The 20,239-nt window shown below is 59.0% G+C and overlaps 2 protein-coding genes across 4 annotated transcripts in view; one reads left to right on the top strand and one right to left on the bottom strand.

The window, feature by feature from the left end:
- The window catches only part of C1H1orf167 (chromosome 1 C1orf167 homolog), a 17,764-nt gene extending 11,989 nt beyond the window's left edge, over window positions 1-5,775 (top strand). Inside the window, 8 exon segments of the mRNA XM_047528623.1 lie at window positions 202-590; window positions 967-1,079; window positions 1,182-1,288; window positions 1,291-1,448; window positions 1,776-2,178; window positions 4,141-4,334; window positions 4,336-4,599; window positions 5,437-5,775. Coding sequence (XP_047384579.1) covers window positions 202-590; window positions 967-1,079; window positions 1,182-1,288; window positions 1,291-1,448; window positions 1,776-2,178; window positions 4,141-4,334; window positions 4,336-4,599; window positions 5,437-5,640 — 1,832 coding nt within the window. The 3' untranslated portion in view covers window positions 5,641-5,775.
- Window positions 3,684-20,239, bottom strand: Mthfr (methylenetetrahydrofolate reductase). 3 transcript variants are annotated; one of them, XM_047551556.1, is made up of 13 exons: window positions 20,147-20,197; window positions 19,742-19,934; window positions 17,266-17,511; window positions 16,008-16,246; window positions 15,107-15,217; window positions 11,760-11,953; window positions 10,893-11,143; window positions 9,810-9,944; window positions 9,500-9,680; window positions 9,113-9,295; window positions 8,165-8,266; window positions 7,240-7,359; window positions 3,684-6,935 (listed from the first exon to the last, which is right to left on the bottom strand). In XM_047551556.1, the coding sequence occupies exons 3-13, from the start codon at window positions 17,496-17,498 to the stop codon at window positions 6,717-6,719; spliced, it is 1,968 nt and encodes a 655-aa protein (XP_047407512.1). In that variant the 5' UTR covers window positions 17,499-17,511; window positions 19,742-19,934; window positions 20,147-20,197; the 3' UTR covers window positions 3,684-6,716. The 3 variants fall into 3 exon arrangements, with proteins under 3 accessions (XP_047407512.1, XP_047407505.1, XP_047407496.1); XM_047551549.1 differs by lacking the exon at window positions 19,742-19,934 and having other exon boundaries at window positions 20,147-20,239; XM_047551540.1 differs by lacking the exons at window positions 19,742-19,934; window positions 20,147-20,197 and adding an exon at window positions 17,809-17,941.

Raw genomic sequence — 20,239 nt, 5'->3', positions numbered from 1 at the left:
GGAAATAAGACCAAAACCACCCAAGGACTCCCTGGGTCGGACTGGGCTGGTGACCAGCAGACGGCCAGCTGTCACAGAGCGTTCTAACCCAGTCAGCCCGGGGGCCACCCCCGCACCTTGTGGGTAGAGCAAGGGGCTGGCTGAGCAGGGCCGGGAGAAGCCAGGACGGACCGAGTGGCACCTCAGCCTTCTCTGTCCCAGGGAAGCAGTTCCTGCAGGAAAAGCACCAGAGGTGGGTGCAGGACCACCTCCAGGGCCTGCGGAGGGCGGCGTTCCAGGCCTGGCGGCAGGCCGCAGCTCAACGACGGAGACACAAGTCGAGGTGGGTGGGCCCAGGCAGGGGGCCGCTCATCCCCACCCAGGGAGGGAGCCAGGCCGGGCAGCTCAGGTGGCCCAGGCTGCAGAAGGCAGGTAGTTGCCACCCGGCCCAAGGCTGTGACCGCCAACCTCCTGTTGTGTGTTTGGGGTGGGTGGCAACCCCCTGCGCTCCCCCACTGCCCAGGAGTCCACCTGGCCAGGTCAGTGCTGTGGTTTCGGAGGTGCAATCAGGTGGCAGAATGAAGGCCTCAGACATGAGCCAACAGGGCAGAGTGAGCAGCACAGCCCTGGGGCACTCCCAACTGCCAGAGAGAGACCGGGGTTTTTTATTTTTTTATTTATTTTTTTTATTTTTTGGTGCTGAGTATCTGGTGGAACTCAATACCTTAAAATTAAGCCTCAAGGACAACGTCTCCTCCCACGGTGTGGCCCAGATGTTTCCAGTGTCCCTTCAGTCCCCTCAGGGCAGCAGACTGGTGGCCACACGGGCTGAGGTCTCTGCACTCGCCTCTGAGCAGCCTGGGCTGGCTCTTGGCCCCTCAGTGGGGGATCCCATTCCTCCTTCCCCTCACCAACTGCCCTGACAGGCGAGGGTAAGTTGGACGTGGTCATGAACCCACCCACGCTGCTGGGTCCACCTCCTCCCAGGGTGGCATCTGCTTCCCAAGCCCAAGGTTCAAAGATGGGGTTGGTGTGTGCCGAGCTCCCTGCTGCTTGTCAGTCAAGGCAGTTTTAAGGCACAGGGCTGTGTACCCCAAATCGTGAGTACCCTATGTCACTTAGGGATGATGAGCAGGTGTCATGTTGGATAAATGTGACTTTTGACTCCAGCCAGCTAGCCCCTGCTCCACTCCTTTCTGCAGCCACTTCCAGGCCTGGTATGAGCTTGGGAGGGACAGGGGTAGCCTGGGTCTCAGAGTCCAGCCAAAGGATAAGGGCACTGGGGCTTCATTTGCCACCTGGCAGGGGGCCCAGAGGTAGCTGCCTGGTCACAGCAGCAGCGTGTGGCCTGGGCCTCCACTGTCACTGGAGAGACTACGTGCAGCAAGCTGGCAGGCAGGCAGCAGAGGGCCCAGGTCCAGCAGGCCTTGGTGGCCCTGGCTGGTGCTGAGGCCCCACAGCAGGTGGAAGTGAGAGCGTAGGCCCAGGTGGCCTGTGTACCCACAGGGTCCATGCAGCCTGGAAGCTGAGTGGCCTGAGGGCAGCCTCCAGCCTGCTCCGGCTCAGGCCTGGGGCTTGGTCCTTCCAGCAGTGGGGCATACTAGTAGCGGGGCGGGAGGGCGAGGTGCAGGAGGTGATAGGATGGTGATCTTGGCCATCATAGCTGGTTCTGTTCTGGGGCCAGAAACAGTAAAGAGGAGCTGACAGGACTGTCCTCTCTGCCACACAAACAGGAAACTTGTCCTTCCTGTCCAGGGCACTCTCCACACGCGTTTTAACCCAATTCTCCCCAAGAGGAATGGGGGAGGGGCAGCGGCCTGGGGCCTTCCCGGGAGGCCCCTTCCAAAGGGCACAGGTCAGGGGAGGGCTCCCATCCTGCTTGCCTTAGACTCCTGGCCCCAGTGGCCTCTGGTATAGCCTCCCCCTTCTCCTCCAGGGTCCTGAAGTCCTGGGCTCAGTCAGCGGCCCAGGGCCATGTCCAGCAAGCTGCCATCACCCAGCTCCAGCAGGCCCGACTCAGGCGCCTCCTGTGGACCCACTGGGCCCAGTGGCAGACGGCACTGCACAGAGTGCGGCTGGCACCATGGACCCAGGCCCAGGGGACTGACCTTGAGCACTGGCCCAGGCTGGCCAGCAGAGGGCGCCTCATGCTGATGGACACTCCTGCCCCTTGGAAGCAGGTGGGTGGGGTGCAGGGGGGTGAGAGGTGCAGAGGTGACCCTCTGACCACTGGTTTTAGAATCACCAGCCCATGGTGACAGCTGGCTAGAGGCTTCTCTAAGGGCCCAACACCCTCATGGCCACCACTGTTACCTGGTTCTTAGATGCCCTTCTGGCTCGGGATGGCAGGCAACTTGGGGTCCATCTGCAAACATTTACCGAGCACCTCTGGGCGCTAGCCCAGCACAGACCTGGCTGCAGAGACCAACGTCCTGGGGTCTCAGTCTGTTGGAGAGACAGACGCTTAAATTCATTATGTATCACGTGCAGACTAGGATCAAGAAAGGACATGGGGATGGTAGCAATTTTTATAAAGTTTTTTCTTTAATGGAAAAACTAAATATGCCTGTTACAGAAAAACTGGAAAACATACAGTAGAAAAAGCTGTCATAATTTTAACTACCCGAAGGTTAACTGTCAGTCTTCTTCAGACCAGAAGCCGTTAGTTCCAACACAGTAAATGGTGATAAGAGGCTGGTGGCCTAGCAGGAGGGCAGGGGCCACTACAAAGCCCAGGCACAAGACATGACACTGCGTGCAGTCTGGGGACATGTCACTGAGGGACACAGCCCAGAGGTACTGGCAGGTCAACTAGTGTTTCGCATCATCAGAAGTCCTGTTTCAAAATTCCAGGAAGAATATGACCAATTTCAGAGTCTAAGAAAAACATTGGTTTTTGATTTTTAAAACATAACGGAGTCTGGCTTTGGTGGTTTGCAGAGTTTGCACAAAGGTGACTATAGCAACGGCAGATTTGGGGGCGGGGTATTTCTTTGTCAGAATATTTTATATATCTTCATTCCATTCCTGTCACCAAGGTAAGAGCTCCCACCGCTGATGGAGACACTTAGGCTTAGAGAACAAAGTAGAAGCCAGGTGCAGTGGCGCAAGACTGTAATCCCAGTATTCCAGGAGGCTGAGGCAGGAGGACTACAAGTACAAGGCCAGCCTCAACAACTAAGAGAGGCCCTAAATAACTTAGTGAGAATCTGTCTCAAAAGTAAAAAGGTCTGGGGATGTGGCTCAGTGGTTAAGTGCCCTTGGGTTCAATCCCTGATACCAACATGAGAGAGAGAGAGAGATAGAGATAGAGATAGAGATAGAGAGAGAGAGAGAGAGAGAACAAAATTGGTGCAGGCAGGACTCAGCCCTCGCCCCATGCGAGCACACACACATGGTCTATGTGGCACCAGCTGGGGGCTCGGGTTCTGGGGCTGGACCCGAGACAAGTCCTCCACTCTGTACTCTCGGGGCAGGACCTGGCGGGGGTGAACTCTCACCCAGTGGTAGCCATGGTAGGTCCACCCTCTGCTTGGATGTCTCTGGCCAAGTGGGAGGATGGGCAGAGGAAGAGGCAGTGGCCTGTCCTGGCAGCCACACTATCCTCGGGAACCTTTCCTCTAGGGGCCTCAGGACTTATGGGCGAACGGAGGTGAAGGATGTTTGTGAACATGCGAGTGGGAGGCCCTGGTGAGGCCAGGGGCAGGGCAGGAACCCCCCTGGTCAGAAGGGTGGTTCTGGTTTCCTCTCTGGCTGTTCCTTAGACCCACAGCTGCTGGACACAGGCCACAGGGCCTGCGCTGCCCCAAGGAACATGGGAGCACAGCCGCGGTGTAGAAGGGACACAGAAAGAAACCACCTGGGCTCAGAGTAAGGAGACCCTGGCCCTGGTGGTCACCAGCCCTCAGGGACCTGGAAATAACCTCCTTGGCCAATCCCTCTTATGTGCTTTCCCACCCACTTCCTCTTCCCGATTGTCTCAGCTGTTTCAGGAAAACAATTCCCTGGTCCAGCCACGCCCGTGGTCTCTGCGCCTGGAGATGGGGGAGGGCTGGGTCCGCTCAGTCCCCTGGCTCTGCAGTGCTCGCCACTTACAGGTGGCAGGAGGGAGCACATGCCATTCTGAGCCGGTGTCTTCTCTGACCTGACTCCCCTTTCCAGGTGACAGAGAGACCGTCTGCCCCACCTTCCGGTTCTGGTTGCCTTGGCCTGGACAAGGCAGCTGGGTCTCTAGCTGGCTGCCTTCTGGACTGAGAGTGGGCGGGCTCGGCAGCCCTGACACCAGAGCCCGCCAAGGCCAAGAGGAGGCCCCTTGGAGGAGGCTGGGGTACGAGCAGCTGTGCCCGTGGGGGAGGCTGGGGGAAGCCCGCGCCCTGGCTCAGCTGGGCACTCTGGCTGAGTAGGATCCTGGAAAAGCAGTCCCAGGCCCGCAGCTCTGCCCCACTCCACGGTCATGAGGAGGTCCTGACGCTCCTGGTCCTGAGGAGGAAGTACCTGTGGCGCTGGCGCCTTGAGGCTCGACTCCGCAGGCTGCAGGCTTCCTGGAATGCCAGGCGCCTGGCGGCGGCTTGGCAGTGCTGGGAAGGTGCTCGAGGGGTGCAGCAGCTGTCTCAGGCCCTGGTGAGCGGCTTGGTCCCCCCTCCTCTGCAGGCAGCTCCATGGCCCCAGGGCACACCTCCTTCCCACCCGCCCTCGGCTAAGCTCCAGGAGTGGGGAGCAGGGCCTTGGGCCGAGGAAGCTGCAGCACTCGCCACCTGAGAGGACAGCCCTTGGCACATCCCTTTCGCCCGGGGCCAGAGCTGGAGAGAGGCAGAGGGCTGGGGCTTCCCTGTCACTCCTCCCCACAGCTCAGGCAGTGGCACCTGGGACAGGCCTGGAGGCTGTGGCGGCGGCGGGTTCTGCAGCTGCGCGTGGCTGGGAAGCTACGGCAGCGAGACGACGGCTGGGTCCTCTGCCAGGTACGGGCCAGAGCCCGCCTCACTCCACCCAGCCAGCCCTCCCAAACCAGCGCCTGCCTGGCCATGGCTGAACGGAGGGTCTTCCCTGCTTGCCCCTCCAGGGCCTCTTCACTTTCAGGGGTGAGGGGTCGGTTTGGGTGTAGAACACAAGCCCAGAGGCTGGAGCCTGAGACCTGACTGGCCACAGGCTCAGCCCAGGGTTGTGGCCACTCACTCGAGCAGCGAGGCTTGGCCCGTGGCTCGCTGGCTGCTCCTAACAGCCCCGTCGGTGTGGGTCTGGGGCACCCGCCTCCTCACTTGCTGCCCAGCTTCCAGGTCACATGTCCAGTCTATTCTGAGCCCGTGCATTTGACCTGGGGCAGGGTGGACTGCTGCCTAGGGCAGATGCAGGGGACTCGATGGGGACAGAAAGAGCCAGGTGCAGGGTCACTCTGGTAGGCACAGCACAGGCCTGGAAGGAGTATGAGACGAACAGTCCTTCCTGCTGCTCTGATTCTAGGCCTTCGAGAAGTGGCGCCAGTGCCTGGCGGCCAGGAGCCAAAGGACAGGAGCCACCAGCAGCCTGAGTCCCTTGTCAGGCCAGGCACCAGGGGCCCAGGGAGCAGGCTGGAAGCTGCCCAGTCCCTGGTGTGGCGGGCCTGGCCCAGAGCAGGTGTCCAGCTGCAGCAGTGACTCACTCCCACAGAATAGAAAGCAAAGCTGAGCCCGGCCCTCCCAGGGAGGGACGGTCCCACATGTTCGGGCATGCTGACGGCTCAAGGAGCTCTGAAGGACAATAAAGCCCTCCTCGGTCCCAGCTGCTTCTCTTGCTCAGTCTTTCTTAAAGGCTGTTCCCACCCCATGCCAGTCAGCTGGGCTGAGAGGAAAGCGGAAGCCCTCTCTGCCCTCAGCTGCTCTGTGGACACCCCCACCTGGGTGCAGGCATCCCCCGCTAAGCCAGCCAAGCCCAGCAGGCAGCCGCCAGGACAGCCCATGTGTGCCTGCCAGTCACTGCCCCAGGCAATGTGGCCTTGGCTGACTGCGGGAGCAGTGCCCGCAGTGGCTTCTGGGCCGTGGTGGGCAGAGGGAGAGCAGCTGGCAGAAGCACCTGCCTAAAAATAAGCCAGGGAGTCTGCAAGGCCTGCTTAGGCCCCATCTTTGCCTCTCGGTTAATAGGACGGGGAGGCCACAGGGCCCAGAAAGCACAAGGGCTAGGACAGCCCTGAACCCTTGAGGGGCACTTTTCTCTCTGGTCCCCGGAACAGACAACTGTCTCGAAGAGCAGCCCTGCAGGAGGTGAGAGCGGGCAGTGCCCGCCGTCCAGGGGCCTGGCGTGGCCTGCTGTGTGCCAGGCAGGCAGTGAGCTGCCCTTGTCACCACAGGTGGAGGCGCGGGGCACAGCCCCTTACTTAGCAGGCTCTTCCTGCCGTGGCCGGGCTCTCTGCCCATCCTCCACAGGCCCCAAGTACAGGTTCGCTGGCGTCCCTGGCTGGCTCCTCGGGCTGCCCTGGCGTGAGGGCTCACTGCAACCCCCAGTCTCCTCCTCAGGGAGGCGGTGTGCTGCCCACTGCTCCCCGCGGGGCGGCAGGGCTCCCCACCAGGACCGACTCCTGGCTGGACAGCAGGCAGCAGGCTTCCGGGTGCCACTGCCCAGGCCCAGCCGGAGCCCGGAAGCCTCGAGTCAGCCTGGTTGCCATCATCAGGGGGAGTGGAGGCCGGGCTCCGGAGCAACGAGGGAGAGCCAGGACTGCGAGGAAGAAGGCTGGACGCAGCGGCAAGCGTGGCTGGCAGGACGCAAGGTCAGGGCGCGCCCGTCGCCCTCCCGCTCTGCGCGGGCCTGTTGAGCAGTTCGAATGTGTCCTCCATCACCCGCCACAGGCAGCTGTCCAGCGGGAACTCGTTGTCCACCAGGTTCACCAGGAAGTAGTTGTCGTGGATGTGCTGGATGATCATGCGGGATGGGGACCCCTCGTCGTACAGCTTGCCCCACCGCTCGATCCACAGGGCGAAGGCCTCGTCCTACACGTGCACGCGTGGGCACGCGGGCAAGGTCAACAGAGCTGCCCTCGGCTCAGGGACCCACCGCGGCATTCCAAGGGCTTCTGCCCTGCTGGACACGTCCAGGAGCAGAACGAGGCCCCCTCCCAACACTCTTCCCGCCTGGCTCAGAAACAAGACTCTGTGTGGACGTGTGGCCTTGAAGGCCGAGTCTGCGGGCCCTGGGGGTGTGGCCGTCAGCCCCGCACCGGGTCACCTGGGATCAGAATGCCATCTGCCCGGGTTCTCAAGGAGGGCGGGGCAGGTTCCTGCCTGGCTCCTTTACCTTCCAGAACATGAAGCTGACGGGATCCACCACCGTGGGCTGGATGATCTCTCGCCCAGGGAAGATGCCCCATGTGACAGCGTTGGGTCGCAGCTCAGGGGCGTTGGTGATATTCTCACCCTGAAGAGGCATGAGTGTGGGGAGGCAGGTCAGGCAAAGCATCCGCAGCCCTCTACTGCCCGAGACCCTCGAGTTCCTGCCACGCTCTGGGCTCAGCACGCCACCACACCTCCACCTGCCCCTGACAGGCCTACAGTCAAGTGGCACCGCGGTCCATGTCAACCAGAAGCCCAGATCTTATCCTGGGCAGTTTCCTGCCCTTGCTCTGCTCCAGGTAGCCTCTGCGTCCAGCTGACAAGACCCCTTCCGCATGCATCTGCTGCTCTCGTCTACCACTGCTGTTCTGTTTTCTACACACCTGTCACTGTGACCTGCCTAAGAAGGCACAGGAGCAGAGCAAGCCACTCCACCACTGGCCAAAGGCACACACCTGCCTTTAGGGAAACAGTATACCTGGGCCTGACTCTCTTGTCCCTCCTTGCCCGGTGCCCGGTGTCCCCCAGGATGGGGCAGCTCCATGCCTCTGACGTCCTCTGCCCCCTCCCTGGCATGCCCTTCTCCCTGTTGGCCAAGTCCTCTGCCTCGCAGGACCTGGGCCGCGCACACCTCTTCCCCACTCCTCTCCTGCCTCCCAGGTCTGAGTCCCTCCTCCGAGTCTGCAGCCTCCTCCACGGAACTGCACTCTCCTCCTCACACTGACTTGCCATTACCATTTACTGGCCTCCCTCACCGGGAAGGGAGCCCCGGGTCGAGGTTTGTCTGTCTGCCCTGCACGTCATGCCTGGCTGGACCAGCGCTGTGCGGCTGCCGAAGGCAGGCAGGCAGGCGGTGCCGGGGTTGGGCGCTCCGCAGGGAGCAGGCCTACCTTCACGTCCACGATGTGGTAGTTCACCCGCAGCTCGTACTTCTTCAGCACCTGCAGAAGCACCTCCGTCGTCTCGCGGGAAGTGAAGAATTCCAGGTAGGCCTGTGGGCGGTGGGCGCCGTCCCGTCAGCCCCTCCTCGCCACACGCCCTTGGCCTGTGCTGCTAAGCGGCTCCATGTGCCCCCACCAGCCCTGACCATCCAGGGAGGGGCCCTCACAGCACCCGTGCAGGACACCGGGGCATCAGGGCTGGAGGTGGCCTGTGGCTGAGTATGAACTGTGGGGCTGGTGAAACCGGAGGTGGAGGGGACAGCACAGGAGGGTTCAGTCTGGATGGACCGAAGGACATCTGCCACCTGGCTCCCAGCCACTCAGGGAGAAGCACCTGGAGCTGGACAGAGGCAACCTCTGCCAAGTGCCCTCCCCAGTCACTGGGCGACGATGACACTGACGTGTTCCTAGCACCTGCAGCTCCCAAGGGTTGAGCTGGGTGGTTCATTTGCTAGAAAGTTCATAATGCTGGAAGGTGTGCACTTCATCCCCAGGAACCAGTGTTGGGGCAGCTGCACCAGCAGTGGACAGCAGGGCTGGGACCCTAGGGCTGGGTCCAGGGCCCATGGGCCCAGCTCAGGAAGCAGCTCCACTCCAGCAGCTGCAGGAGAAAGGTGCCCACCAGCCTGAGGCACCAGCCCTGTGAGTGACTGCCCGTGTCCTTCCCAGGAGCGCCTCCCACACTCCCTCCTGCTCCGCCCGTTACAGAAGACAGGAACGAGGGCCGAGAGGAGAGTCACCGCCCTGGGCTGGCTGACCTGAAGCGTCAGCGCCTGTCCACTCGGCTCTACTCCTTCAAAACGGAAGGGTCAGGAGAGAAAGGCCAGAGCTGTGTCCCAACCTCCGGGAACCCGTGGGCGCTGGTCGGGTGGGCGGCCTGCTGCATCTCCACCGTACCTTCTGGAAGACGTAGCCCCCGCTGGGGCCCCAGCCCACCACGGGGTCCGAGGATGGCTTCCCGTTGACGTTGGGCTGCGAGTTGATGGTGAGGACGCCACGGCGGTTCACACGCAGCAGCTCCTCCCTCATCAGGCTGGTCTCGGCTGCCAGGGGCTCGTCGTTCCAGGGCAAGCAGGTCACCTGGCAGGGAGGGTGAGCTGGCTGGCGGCCAGGCGCTCCGGGCCCTGGGTGGGCCTCTCCTGGTCCCAGGAGCCCTTCCCCTAATCCACCTCCGTCCCTTTGCTGAGCTCAGCATCCACCACGTGGACCAGGGTGGCGCAGGATGGAGCAATGCAGCCCACGGGGACAGGGCCGGGGAGCCAGGGCCCCAGCCGCCTCGCTCACCGTGCGGCCGTGCTGGTTTGGCTCTCCTGAGAGGTAGCGTGCGAAGACCTCGAAGACGCTCTCCTCGCTGGACAGCTCCTCCCCCCACATCTTGAGCAGCTCCTCCCGGGGGGACTTACTTTTCAGGTAGAAGAGGTAGTAGTCCTTCAGCTCCCCAAAGGCCGGTGAGGAGGAGTTGCCCCTGGCAGGGAGGCGCCCGAGGTCAGGGCAGGGCAGTTGCCACCACGTGCCCAGGAGGGCACTCCTGTGAATCCTGCCCGACTCCTCCCAGGCACAGGATCTCCGGGCAGGAGCATCTGCAGGTGCTCACCAGCGGCCATTGGGGAACTCGTCCCAGTCCTGAGTGCGGTAGATGTAGCTCTTTGGTCTGGAGGCCCAGAAGATGGGACGCACATCTTCCTCCCGGCGCTTGGGGTGGGCACTGACAGCCCAGGGCAGGGGACGCCTGGCGAAGATGGAGATAGAAAGGACAAGGGACTGGAAAAGGAGGCAGGGGCACACCACCACACCTGGCTTCTCAGACCTGACTCTAAACCTCCACTCGGGCAGCTCCGTGGTCCCAGATCTCGGGAGGCTAAGGCAGGAGGCTCATTTGAGCCCAGGAGTTTGGAGGCCAGTCTGGGCAACAGCAATAGGGAGACCTGGTCTCAAAAACAAAACAAAAACCACTTGTACCAGGTATGGAGTGTCAAAGAATCCCTTTAAGGGGTGCAGTAGAATTCATGCAACCCATCTTTTAGAGTCACCAAATTGATGTCATCACCCTGTACTCAAAAACAAAGACTTTGAAGAACCTGTGGTTACATGGCTTTTATCTATCCATATTTACGGAATTAAAAATCAACAGTGGCTGGGTGCAGTGGTGCACGCCAGTAATCCCAGCGGCTCAGAGGCTGAGGCAGGAGGATCACCAAGTTCAGAGCCACCCTCAGCAAAAGCAAGGACCTAAGCAACTGAGTGAGACCCGGTCTCTAAATAAAATACAAAATAGGGCTGGGGATGTGGCTCAGTGGTCCAGAGCCCCTGAGTTCAATTCCTGGTACCCAAAAAAAGAAAGGAAGAAATTAGAAGTGAGGTGGGGTGCGGTGGTGCACACCTGTAATGCCAGCTACTCGGGAGGCCGAGGCAGGAGGATCACAAGCTCCAGGCCAGCCTGGGCAACGTAGGGAGACTACATCTCAAAACAAAAAATAAAAAGGGCTGGGGTCTAACTCAGCAGCAGAGCACCTGGGTTCAGAGCCCAGTGCCACAAAGACAAAGGAAGTGGGCCTTGAGCGGCACGTGGCGCTCTCTGAGGACAGAGCCTCGTGCCAGGGCAGCCTCGCGTCACACGGGCTGTGCTGTGCTGCCACTGCTGACTCTCCTCCAGGCCTCCCAGCGCCCCCACCCTCACCTGGGGTCCTCAGTCCACAGGCCCAGGCGCTTCAGCACCTCTGTGGTGGCCACCTCGCGGTTGAGAGTGTAGAAGTGCAGGCCTGGCACCAGGCCACTGGCCAGGAGCTCCCGGCACAGGCTCACGGCCAGCTCGACGCCATAGTTGCGGATGGCGGCGTCATTGTCCTTGATGGGCTCGATCACATCCTTGATCTCCTGCGGCACCTCCAGCTTGGACAGCTTCACGAGCTGCCGGAGGGAGGAGTAGCCCTGCCCAAGACACGGGGCTGTGGGGTCATCTCAAGGCCACCTCACCCGAAACACCTTTCCCCTTCCCACCCCCGTCAGGCCTCCCGCAACTGCAGCGTGGTGCTGAGGGACTGCAGGGTGTCCTGGGCCCATCCTGCCTCTGCCATTCTCTGCAGAGTACAGCAGCTGCCCACAGCATCCCTGCCACCAGCCTGGTCAGCGGGAGCTCCAGATGTGATAACGTGGTGGTCATCTAACCTAGCCAGTCCCGAGACGTGAAATGCAGATCCCCAGGCTCACACGGGGTTTACCACATCGGAACTCCCGAGATGGACTGTCTCGTGACAGCCAAGTCTGGGAAACACCGATTTAAGCAAAATTTATAATGAGAACTAGAACCCCTTTTGGTGACACTGTCAGTCGGTCAGAATACAATAGGACCCTTGACAGACACCACTGCAGGGTGAGGGGGCAGTCAGAGGTAGCCAGAGCCAGGTGGCCCAGGGCGCTGGGCAAGGACAGGCATGCCGTCGATAGGATGTCCAGGAGTGGCCAGAGGAACCAGCACGGACTCAGCACCTCCCAGAGCCCTGGCCGGTGCTGGGGGCCGCCGGATCTGAGCGCGCTGGCGCCTCACCTGGATAGGGAAGATCCCGGGGAGGATGGGGCAGGTGATGCCCACGGCGGTGCAGGCCTCGACAAAGTGGAAGAAGGTGTCGGCCTCAAAGAAGAGCTGGGTGATGATGAAGTCGGCACCCGCGGACACCTTCTCCTTCAAGTGCTGCAGGTCGTCCTCAAAGCTCCCTGCTTCGGGGTGGCCTTTGGGGTAACCTGCCGAAAGGGACAACTGTAGGAAGAGACTGGCTCACACCTGCTCGGGCTGAGTTCTGTACTTGCACCTTCCGGGGGCACAGTGTGGACAGGTGACGTGGGCAGCCTGTGCCCCTGCCCCGGAGCATCGGCTCGTGGGCGGCAGCTTGGAGTCACTGTCCCAGGCGTGGGGGTGGATTGCTCCAAATGCCTCAACCAGCCAGGCAGACCAGCCCGCACCGTGGCCAGGGCCATGAGGGTCACATTCAGTGCTGGCTGAGCAGCTTCTGGGGTACTGGGCTTGACTTTTATAAACCAAGAATATTGTTTTGATGTAACACTAAAATTTGTCAGGGGTCCAAATTTGCGAAGAGTTAGGAACCATGTTACAGGCTGTGGTTTGGTAAAAATCCTGTGCCACTGCAAGAGGTGGATGATTAGGTATGGGAGCTGGAACCTCATCGATGGGTCAAACCACCTGACAGATGAACACTGGGAAAGGACTCCTGCACTGGGTGGTGACTGCAGACAAGGCAGGGTGTGGCTGGAAGTGGCTCACTGAGGGCATGTCCTTGAGGGCTGTATCTTGTCCCCCTGGCTTCTCCTGTTCTCTGGCTGCCATGAGCTGAGTAGCTCTTCTCCTCCACACACTTTGGCCATGATGTTGGGTCCAGAGCAATGGAGCCGGCCAACCATGGACTATGCCTCTAAAACCATGAGCCCAAATAAACTTCTTCTCTAAACGGTTACTGTCAGGTATTTTGGTCAGAGCAATGAAAAGCTAACATTGCATGAAGAATTAAAGTAGAGAAGGTTCACTTCAGGAAGTGGAGAGAAAATACAGCACCGACTTTCAACTGTCTAAAGTCCATTGTGGGGAAAAGGATCCAGCTGAGCGGGGCTCCTTATTAGTCACATCCTGATTGCTTCTGATGGCAGACCCAGTATCAGTGTCAACCCTACACAAGCTCCTGGAGGCTAGACGCACTGGAACGGCAGGATGGCCATGTGCCCAGCGTGCAGAAGGCGAGGTTCTGGAACTGACTGTGAGATGGGACCAGATGCCCTCTGGGATCCTCACTGGTTCTGGAACTGACCCTTCCCTAGGGGACTGCACTTGCTGGTGGCCTACTCCAGAAGGCAGGAAGACCACAGACCAAAGAAACTACAGGAGAGCCCAGGCTTCCTCCACCAAGCCCAGCAGGACCCTGAGCCTAGCAGGGAGCAGACCCGAGACCTGGGCTGTTGGGAGGCCAAGCTGCTTTGCTATGATAAGGCAGTTCTGTTTCTTAGGCAACCCAAAGTCATCAAAAATGGACATAAAAGATGGGCGTGGTGGCGCACACCTGTTATCCCAGTTACTTGGGAGGCTGAGGCAGGAGAATCACAAGTTTGAGGCCAGCCTCAGGAATTTAGTGAGGCCCTATCTCAAAATAAAAAATAAGAAGGGTTGGAGATTCAGCTCAGTGGCAGAGCCTGCCTGGTTCAATCCCTAGTACTGAAGAAAACAAAACCAAAGAAAACAAACCAATATAAAAGCTGTCGTCTTAACTAGGCGAAGTGGTGCATGCCTATAATCCCAGTGGCTCAGGAGGTTGAGGCAGGAGGATCACCAAGTTCAAAGCCAGCCCCAGCAAAAGTGAGGCCCTAAGCAACTCAGTGAGACCCTGTCTCTAAATACAAAATAGGGCTGGGGATGTGGCTCAGTGGTTGAGTGCCCCTGAGTTCAATCCCCATTCCCCCCCAAAAAAACAAGCCGTCGTTTTAAGGAGTAAAGGGGCAAGGAGATACTCCCAATAGGGAAGCTACTTTTCTAGTAGGAAATTTAAAATCCATATGGCCATCAAGCATACGTATCACCACCCAAACCTAGCCTTGGGTCACGCTGGGCTCTTGCTCACTTCACCACATGCTCTCTCTGCGGTGAGCAGCTTGGTGCTGTTTGACCCACTGATTTTCCCATCTCCTGATCAGCGACTGCCCGCTCTCAGCTCTGCGGTTCCTCCACCATCACTAATACCCAGGGTGGCGCACAGGCAGGGCCCAGGCACTGACAGAGTAGGGAAGCGGCGACACCAGGAACAGCTGGAGATGCCTCTTCTCTTCCTAACTCCTTATCAGTGCTTTCCAGTCATGCCTGCCTAGGGACCCCTAGGGACTAACATGGGTAACCCAGGAAAAGCCCAAAGTCACCCAAACAAATAATTTTCCTAAAGCCACACGGTTGTTTTTTTTTTTTTTTTTAAATTCAGATTACTTGAGATTATTCCATAACATAGCGATTTTGATGTTGATATAAAGATGGTTTGATTTAGCCAGGCATGGTGGCACATGCCCGTAATCCCAGTAATTTGAAAGGATTAAAAATCCGAGGCCAGTCTCAGCAACTTAGTAGACCCTCAGCAACTTCAGAAGACCTTCTCTCAAGAAATAAAAAGGGCTGGTGATGGAGTTCGGGTAGAGCACCCTGTGTTCAATCCCCACTACCCAAAAATATGAGAGGAAACCTGTCATCCCCAGGAAACGTCCCAAATCAGTCCTGGGGCTTCTCGTGTCCCTGGCCCACGTGGCCTCGCCATACCTGCTCCCTGTCGAAGATGCTGGAGGCCCAATTCCAGCAAGTCCAGGTGGAGGGGAGGCCATGGCATCGGTCTCCTGGCTGTAGCCAGTGGAGCTAGGGTTGAGCCCCCCACTCCCTCTCCTGGGAATCTGGAATTGACCCGAGACCTGTGGATCAGTCAGATACTAATTGGCAATGAAACCTCTGAATTAGGTATGCTCTGAATTAGGTCCTGTGCACGGAAAAGCATAACTATGGTCTACGGGAGGAAGCAGGGATGGGGACCCTGCAGCTCCTTGGGAAAGCTGGTTCCTGACCAGGTTCCATGGCCTAGGGAGGTCTGACGCCACTTCCGCCACTTCCGCCACTTGGGTTTTGGGGTTCCCTGTCCCCTGGAGTCCCCATAGCAAGTCTCTTTTGCTGAAGAAGAGAAGAGGGTTGCGGGCAGGCTGGGAGCATGCCAAGTAGAGGAACGAAAGCTCGGGGGCGGTGGCAGGCCTGAGAGGTGATGCGACATTCTGCACCAGTGCTGCTGTGATCTGCACGCTGGCACTCTGCAGCCTCTCGCCCACTCCCCTCCCTCCCCGCCCAGCCGGATGCTCCCAGCCACTCACCCGCCACACAGATGTCAAAGTAGTCCCCAAACTCGTTTCGGATGTGCTTCACCAGGTCTGCAGCATAGCTGAAGCCCCCCTCCTCCGTTTCCCACTGGTCACCTATGGGGTCTGCAGGGTGGGTAGAGGTCGTGGTCAGTGGCTCTCGCCTGACTGCTCCCTCTAACGCAGGCGCTGTGAGCTCCCAAAGACAGAGGCCACCGGGGCCTAGCTTCCTCTTCCTCACCCGCCCTGGCCAGGGGTGCAGGAGCCTGCCTGTGAGTGCTGCCGCCACTCCACTGAGCGCGGGGACTGCGGGCCCTCACCCAGTCCTGCTGCTGCAGAGTGCTTGGGCACCCTCACTCTCTCCTGAAGCTCTGCCTCCTGGGAAATTTTTTTCTTTTTCTTTTTCTTTTTTTTTTGCGGTGCCGGGGATCGAACCCAGGGCCTTGTGCTTGCAAGGCAAGCCCTTTACCAACTGTCCTGGGAAAATTTTAAATTCATCTCAAGTGAGGCGTGGTCCTATGGTGGGGAGCATGAGGCCACAAGATTCCTCCCAACCATCAGGGTCCCCCTTCCTGTTCTTGGGAGGCCTGATGACAGCGGGTGCTCCTGGCCAAGTGCCAGGCCTGTGCTCTGACGGGCAGACAGCGGTCAACAGAACTGTGCAGCCAGGGCAGGGTTATTGGGCACTGGCTCCCCCGACTGGATGCCTACAACCAGGAAGAGGTGGAAGAGGCAGCCACCTCTGTGCAGTGCCCACGGAGGACTCACTGCCCACAATGCCCACGGCATCTCTGGGCAAGGAGGAGACCCCGGGCGTGCTCAGTATGGGGCCTAGGGAAAGTAAAGGACGGCTCCGGGACAGGCGAGGACTTTGGGAAAGCAAGAACCCAGAGGGGAGGGGGTGCTGGCTCCCCACCTCCCCTCAGCGCCAAGATGTTCTTCAGGCCCAGCTGCTTGGCTTTGTGCAGGTGGCCTGTGATCTCCTCCCGGCGCTGCCGGCAGCAGGTCATGTGCAGGATGGTTTCCAGGCCACAGTAGTTCACAGCAGTGCTGGCGATCATCATGGAGGAGGTCTCCTTGTCTGATCCAGGGTCCCCTGCTGGGTGCCAGGTCACATCTATGAAGAGGGGACCACCTGCTGCCATCTGATCAAACCTGTAGGGGATTTCATTCTAAAGAGGGGCTCCTGGGGGATACCACCCTTCGCCACCTTCCCACAGGGCCTGGGAGCTGAGGAAGCACAGCATGCACGTTAGAGTCAGAGCAGCCTGCTGTCACATCTCCGTGTGGCCACTTATCAGTCATACGATCCTGGGCAAATGACGTGATCTCTCTGAGCCTGTTCCTCATTTATAAGATGTGGCAGGTAACAGTACCTTCTTCATACAGGTACCCTGAGAAACATGGCAAATGGCTCCACAGCACTCAGTGGGGCCTGGGTGCACGGAGAGCACCCAGCAAGCAACAGCCGCTGTGCACACGCACCCACACTCGTCTCTGCGACTTTAGACACTCTCAGGGTCAGGAGCAAAGAGACTCTCAGTGGCAGGCAAAGCCTCATTCTAGGAACAGGAAAAAGAGGGTCAGCAGACACAAGATGCTTTTGTGCTGCCTCCCTGGCCGCAGGACAGCAGCCAGCAGTCCTGGAGAGCAAGGCCGAGTGCCTAGAGCAGACTAGGGGCCTGCCCGGGCACCTGTGTCACAAGCTGCCACAGTGTATTTAAACCTCTCTGTGCCTCTAAACTTCATAACCTTGGAGCCACATGTGCGAAGTGCAAATGGTAAAAGCCAAACACTTTAAAAATGGAACTGAAACTCATAAAGTGCTAACATAATTAAGTTGGCATTTCTAGCTTGAGAAGCATGATCCAAATTCCCAATTTGCTGAAAACATTCTCTAAATTGCTGCTTTGTGACTTCCTAAACCACTCATGATCCAGCCCCAAGATCTGCCAAAAAATTCAGTCAGAGAATCAACAATTTTAACCCACTGGGGAATGTGTCTAAATCATCTGAGGCTGGGGAGGGACTTTGAGGCAGTTGAGAGGTCGCAAATCACACAGCCTCTCTTGAAGTTGCTCTTTTCTGCCCCCTCTGGCTGCTTTTCCTGCCGGGTTAAAGGGCAGCCCAGGCCACAGCGCTGACAGTCACCCCCCAGCGGCACCACGGCTCACCTTGCGATGAGGTTGACAGCTCCCTGAGCGGTCCGAGGAGGGAAGAATTCCAGGGAGAACCACTTGTCACCGGATTCCATCCTCCGCCTCATCTTCTCCCTGAGTCTCTCATGCCGCTCGGGGTCCAGGCCGGGGGTGGAGCATCTCGAACCCTCTTTGGAGCTCTCACTGCCACTGCTGCTGCCCTCTGAGCGGGGACTGGGGCCGCCAGCTCCTAGGCTCTGGTTCTCCATGGCCCGTCTCCTGCTGCACAGGGTGGGGGCAGGAGGCATCAGAGGGCAGGCAGCCAAGCGCCAGGCACATCCAGGCACCTGAGCGGCAGGTTCAAGCGAGGGAGGCTGCATTTCTATGCAGGAAGGACAGAGTGGGCCGGCTGCCCCTGCCCCTGCCCCTGCCCTGCGGCTCCAGGCTCCACAGCAACTGTCTGCACTGCCTCCCGCAAAGCTCTGCTCTCTGCTGCTGCCTGGCTCCTTGCATGACAGCCCCCACCCGGCACTGAAACGCACTCCTTCCTTCAGTCTGTGGCTCCTCGGTGACAGCTACCTGATGGAGGGTGGCACAGAAAACCTCACGCTGCCAGCCTCAGAGGCCCACATTCCTAGCGAGGGGTAGCGGAGCCCAGTTGGGAGGACTCTGGCTTTGCGATGGTTCATCTCTGTCAGCTTAGACCCAGAGTGAGCAGGGACGGAACAGAGGAACCTTCCCTTAGGCGGGTGTGCCCAATTGGGCGGAGCTGCGACAAAGGAAGAGCCAGAGCTAAGCTGGGGCCGGCGCAAGGGGCGGGGGCGAGGCTTCCAGGCTCCAGGGAGTGCTGAGGCGCTAGTGAGAAGGCTGATGAAGGAGCCGGGCCTGGAGGGAGAGTGCACAGGCTGGATGTTGGTGGAGATGAGGCCCCAGACCTTCAGGGTCACCAGATCCCCCTCCAAAGAAGGAACAGCGCAGCGGGTTGGCTGGCCCTGCCTGGAACATCTCCTGTTACAGTTTCAGTCTGTGTGTAGGACGGAAGGGGCCTGGGCTCAGGCAGCCAGATTTCCCCGGAGTTCATGCTACTTCCAAACAGTCACTGTGTTGCACGTTAGAACCTGACATTGGCTTTATTCGAAAAGGAGCCTGACCAAGTTCAGTAAGGGCACAAATTTATTTCCAACTGCCTGCATACCACTGCAGCCCAGGCAATCAGTGACTCCAGAGTCACCACACTCAAAGCCCTGGCCAGGGCAACCACAGACAGGCCAACAGGACACAATGCCACATGGTAGGTTGGTGGGGAAAATGAGACAAATATTTAAAAATGAAACAAAACATGACTCTTGCATAGCAGTGGGCAAACACCCAACGGTGAAACTGGTGTGTGGTGACGTGGAGCAACAGGAACCATCGGTCATTTTGGGGAATGCCCACACCTAAGCTGGTGTACTTAACTATTTTGGATCCTGGACTGGAGAACCTGATGAAATCACTGCTCCTCTCCTGAGACATCCAAAGTCAAGGAGCTGATTCAGACCAGGGACCCTGGTCCAAAGCTTCCCACCCCTGACCCAGCGTGCTCATTGTGTTTCTGACCTAAAACTCCAGATTCTCAGTGGGGAGTGAGAAAGTAGGTAAGGGCAGAGCAGCCAGCTGGCATTCAAGGGAGTGCCTCAGCCATTGCCTCTGGAACAAAACCTGGGAACAGGGGAGGAAGCTGGGGCATTTGCAAATGATCTGCTCTTTAAAGACTAACTGCATTCCTAGTATGCACCAGCCACATGCCATGTTATGCCCTCCTCAGTCAACCCCCACCGTTTATCTGAAGTGAGGTTCCCATAGCACCTAGGTAACAGGTTTGTCTCCCCTCCTTCCTGTTATGGTTTAGTTATTAGGTGCCCCTTAAAAGTTCATGTGTGAGACAAGCAAGAAGGCTTAGAGATGAAATGATTGGGTCATGAGAGCCTCAACCCAATCAGTGCATTAATCCCCTGATAGGAATAATTGGGTGGAGGGAAGGCAGGTAGGGTGTGGCTGGAAGAGGTGGATCATTGGGGGCCTGCATTTGGGGTGTGTATTTTGTACATGGTGAGTGGAGTCTCTGCTTCCTGATCGTGTCTTGGGTGACTTTTCTCCACCACACTCTTCCACCATGACCAGCTCCAGGTGGTGGAGCCAGCTGACTTTGGACTGAGACCTTTGAAACCCTGAGCCCCAAGTGAACTCTTCCTCCTCTAAATGTTCTTGTTACGTCTTTTGGTCACATCAGCAGAAAAGTTGACTAAAACACCCCTAGATCCCTGAGACTAGGACCAGATATCTTGCCCGTAGCATCCCCAGTGACTGCACCCAGTAGTAACAGCCAACGGTGCAGGTCCTTACTCCGTTCTCAAAATGCCCCTCTGCCATTCACTGAACACCCAGACTGTGCCAAGGAGCGGGACACGAAGCCCAGCATCCCCAGAAGGGTGGCGGTGGACGTATGTGCACAGCAGGACGCAGTGGGTACCGGACAGCGGCGACAGCGGTCCCTCACTTCTGCAGGTGTGCGCTAGGGCTGGAAGCCGCCTAGGCGCCGGGTGGCCGGAGTGACGGGAATAGGGTCACCGGGTCACTGGGTCACTGGCGAGGACGCGGGTCCATGCCGGTTCCGGGAGCCTGGATCTCCCCTAGCTCAGGGTCCCTCCATCCCGGGGTCCCTCCTGAAAACGAGTCTTCGCCTCAGAGCTGGGGTCGCCGCGGGGGGAGCCACCGGGGGTTACACGAGTCCCGCCGAGGGGTCGCGCAGAGGGGGCCCCCGCGGAGGAGGAAGCGCGGCCTCCAGCGCTCCCGGCCGCCAAGCAGGTCCCGGGTCCCGGGGGTGCTCCCCAGACCCGGAGCTTCCCCGGGCCACCCCGGCCGCGCCGTCACTCACCCGCGGCTCTCTGGTGGCTGGGAACGCGGGTCCGCCGCAGAGTGGCAGCTGCGGCGTACTCTGCGGCGTGGCGCGTGGAGAGGGCGGCGCGGC

This window comes from Sciurus carolinensis, chromosome 1 (genome assembly GCF_902686445.1).
Source record: "Sciurus carolinensis chromosome 1, mSciCar1.2, whole genome shotgun sequence".
Classification (NCBI taxonomy): domain Eukaryota; kingdom Metazoa; phylum Chordata; class Mammalia; order Rodentia; family Sciuridae; genus Sciurus; species Sciurus carolinensis.
The sequence above is the reverse complement of the archived record's forward strand: the minus strand, read 5'-3'. Positions and strand labels throughout refer to the sequence as shown.

Bases quoted from the DNA above. Each gene is read 5' to 3' on its own strand.
- Mthfr (XM_047551540.1), bottom strand. From the start codon at position 17,918: ATGAACCATCGCAAAGCCAGAGTCCTCCCAACTGGGCTCCGCTACCCC. The intron at 15,218-16,007 runs GTGGGGAGCCAG...CCCACCCTGCAG, and splicing joins CATCTTGGCGCTGAGGGGAG to ACCCCATAGGTGACCAGTGG. The intron at 9,681-9,809 runs GTGAGCACCTGC...CCTCCCTGCCAG, and splicing joins GAGTTCCCCAATGGCCGCTG to GGGCAACTCCTCCTCACCGG.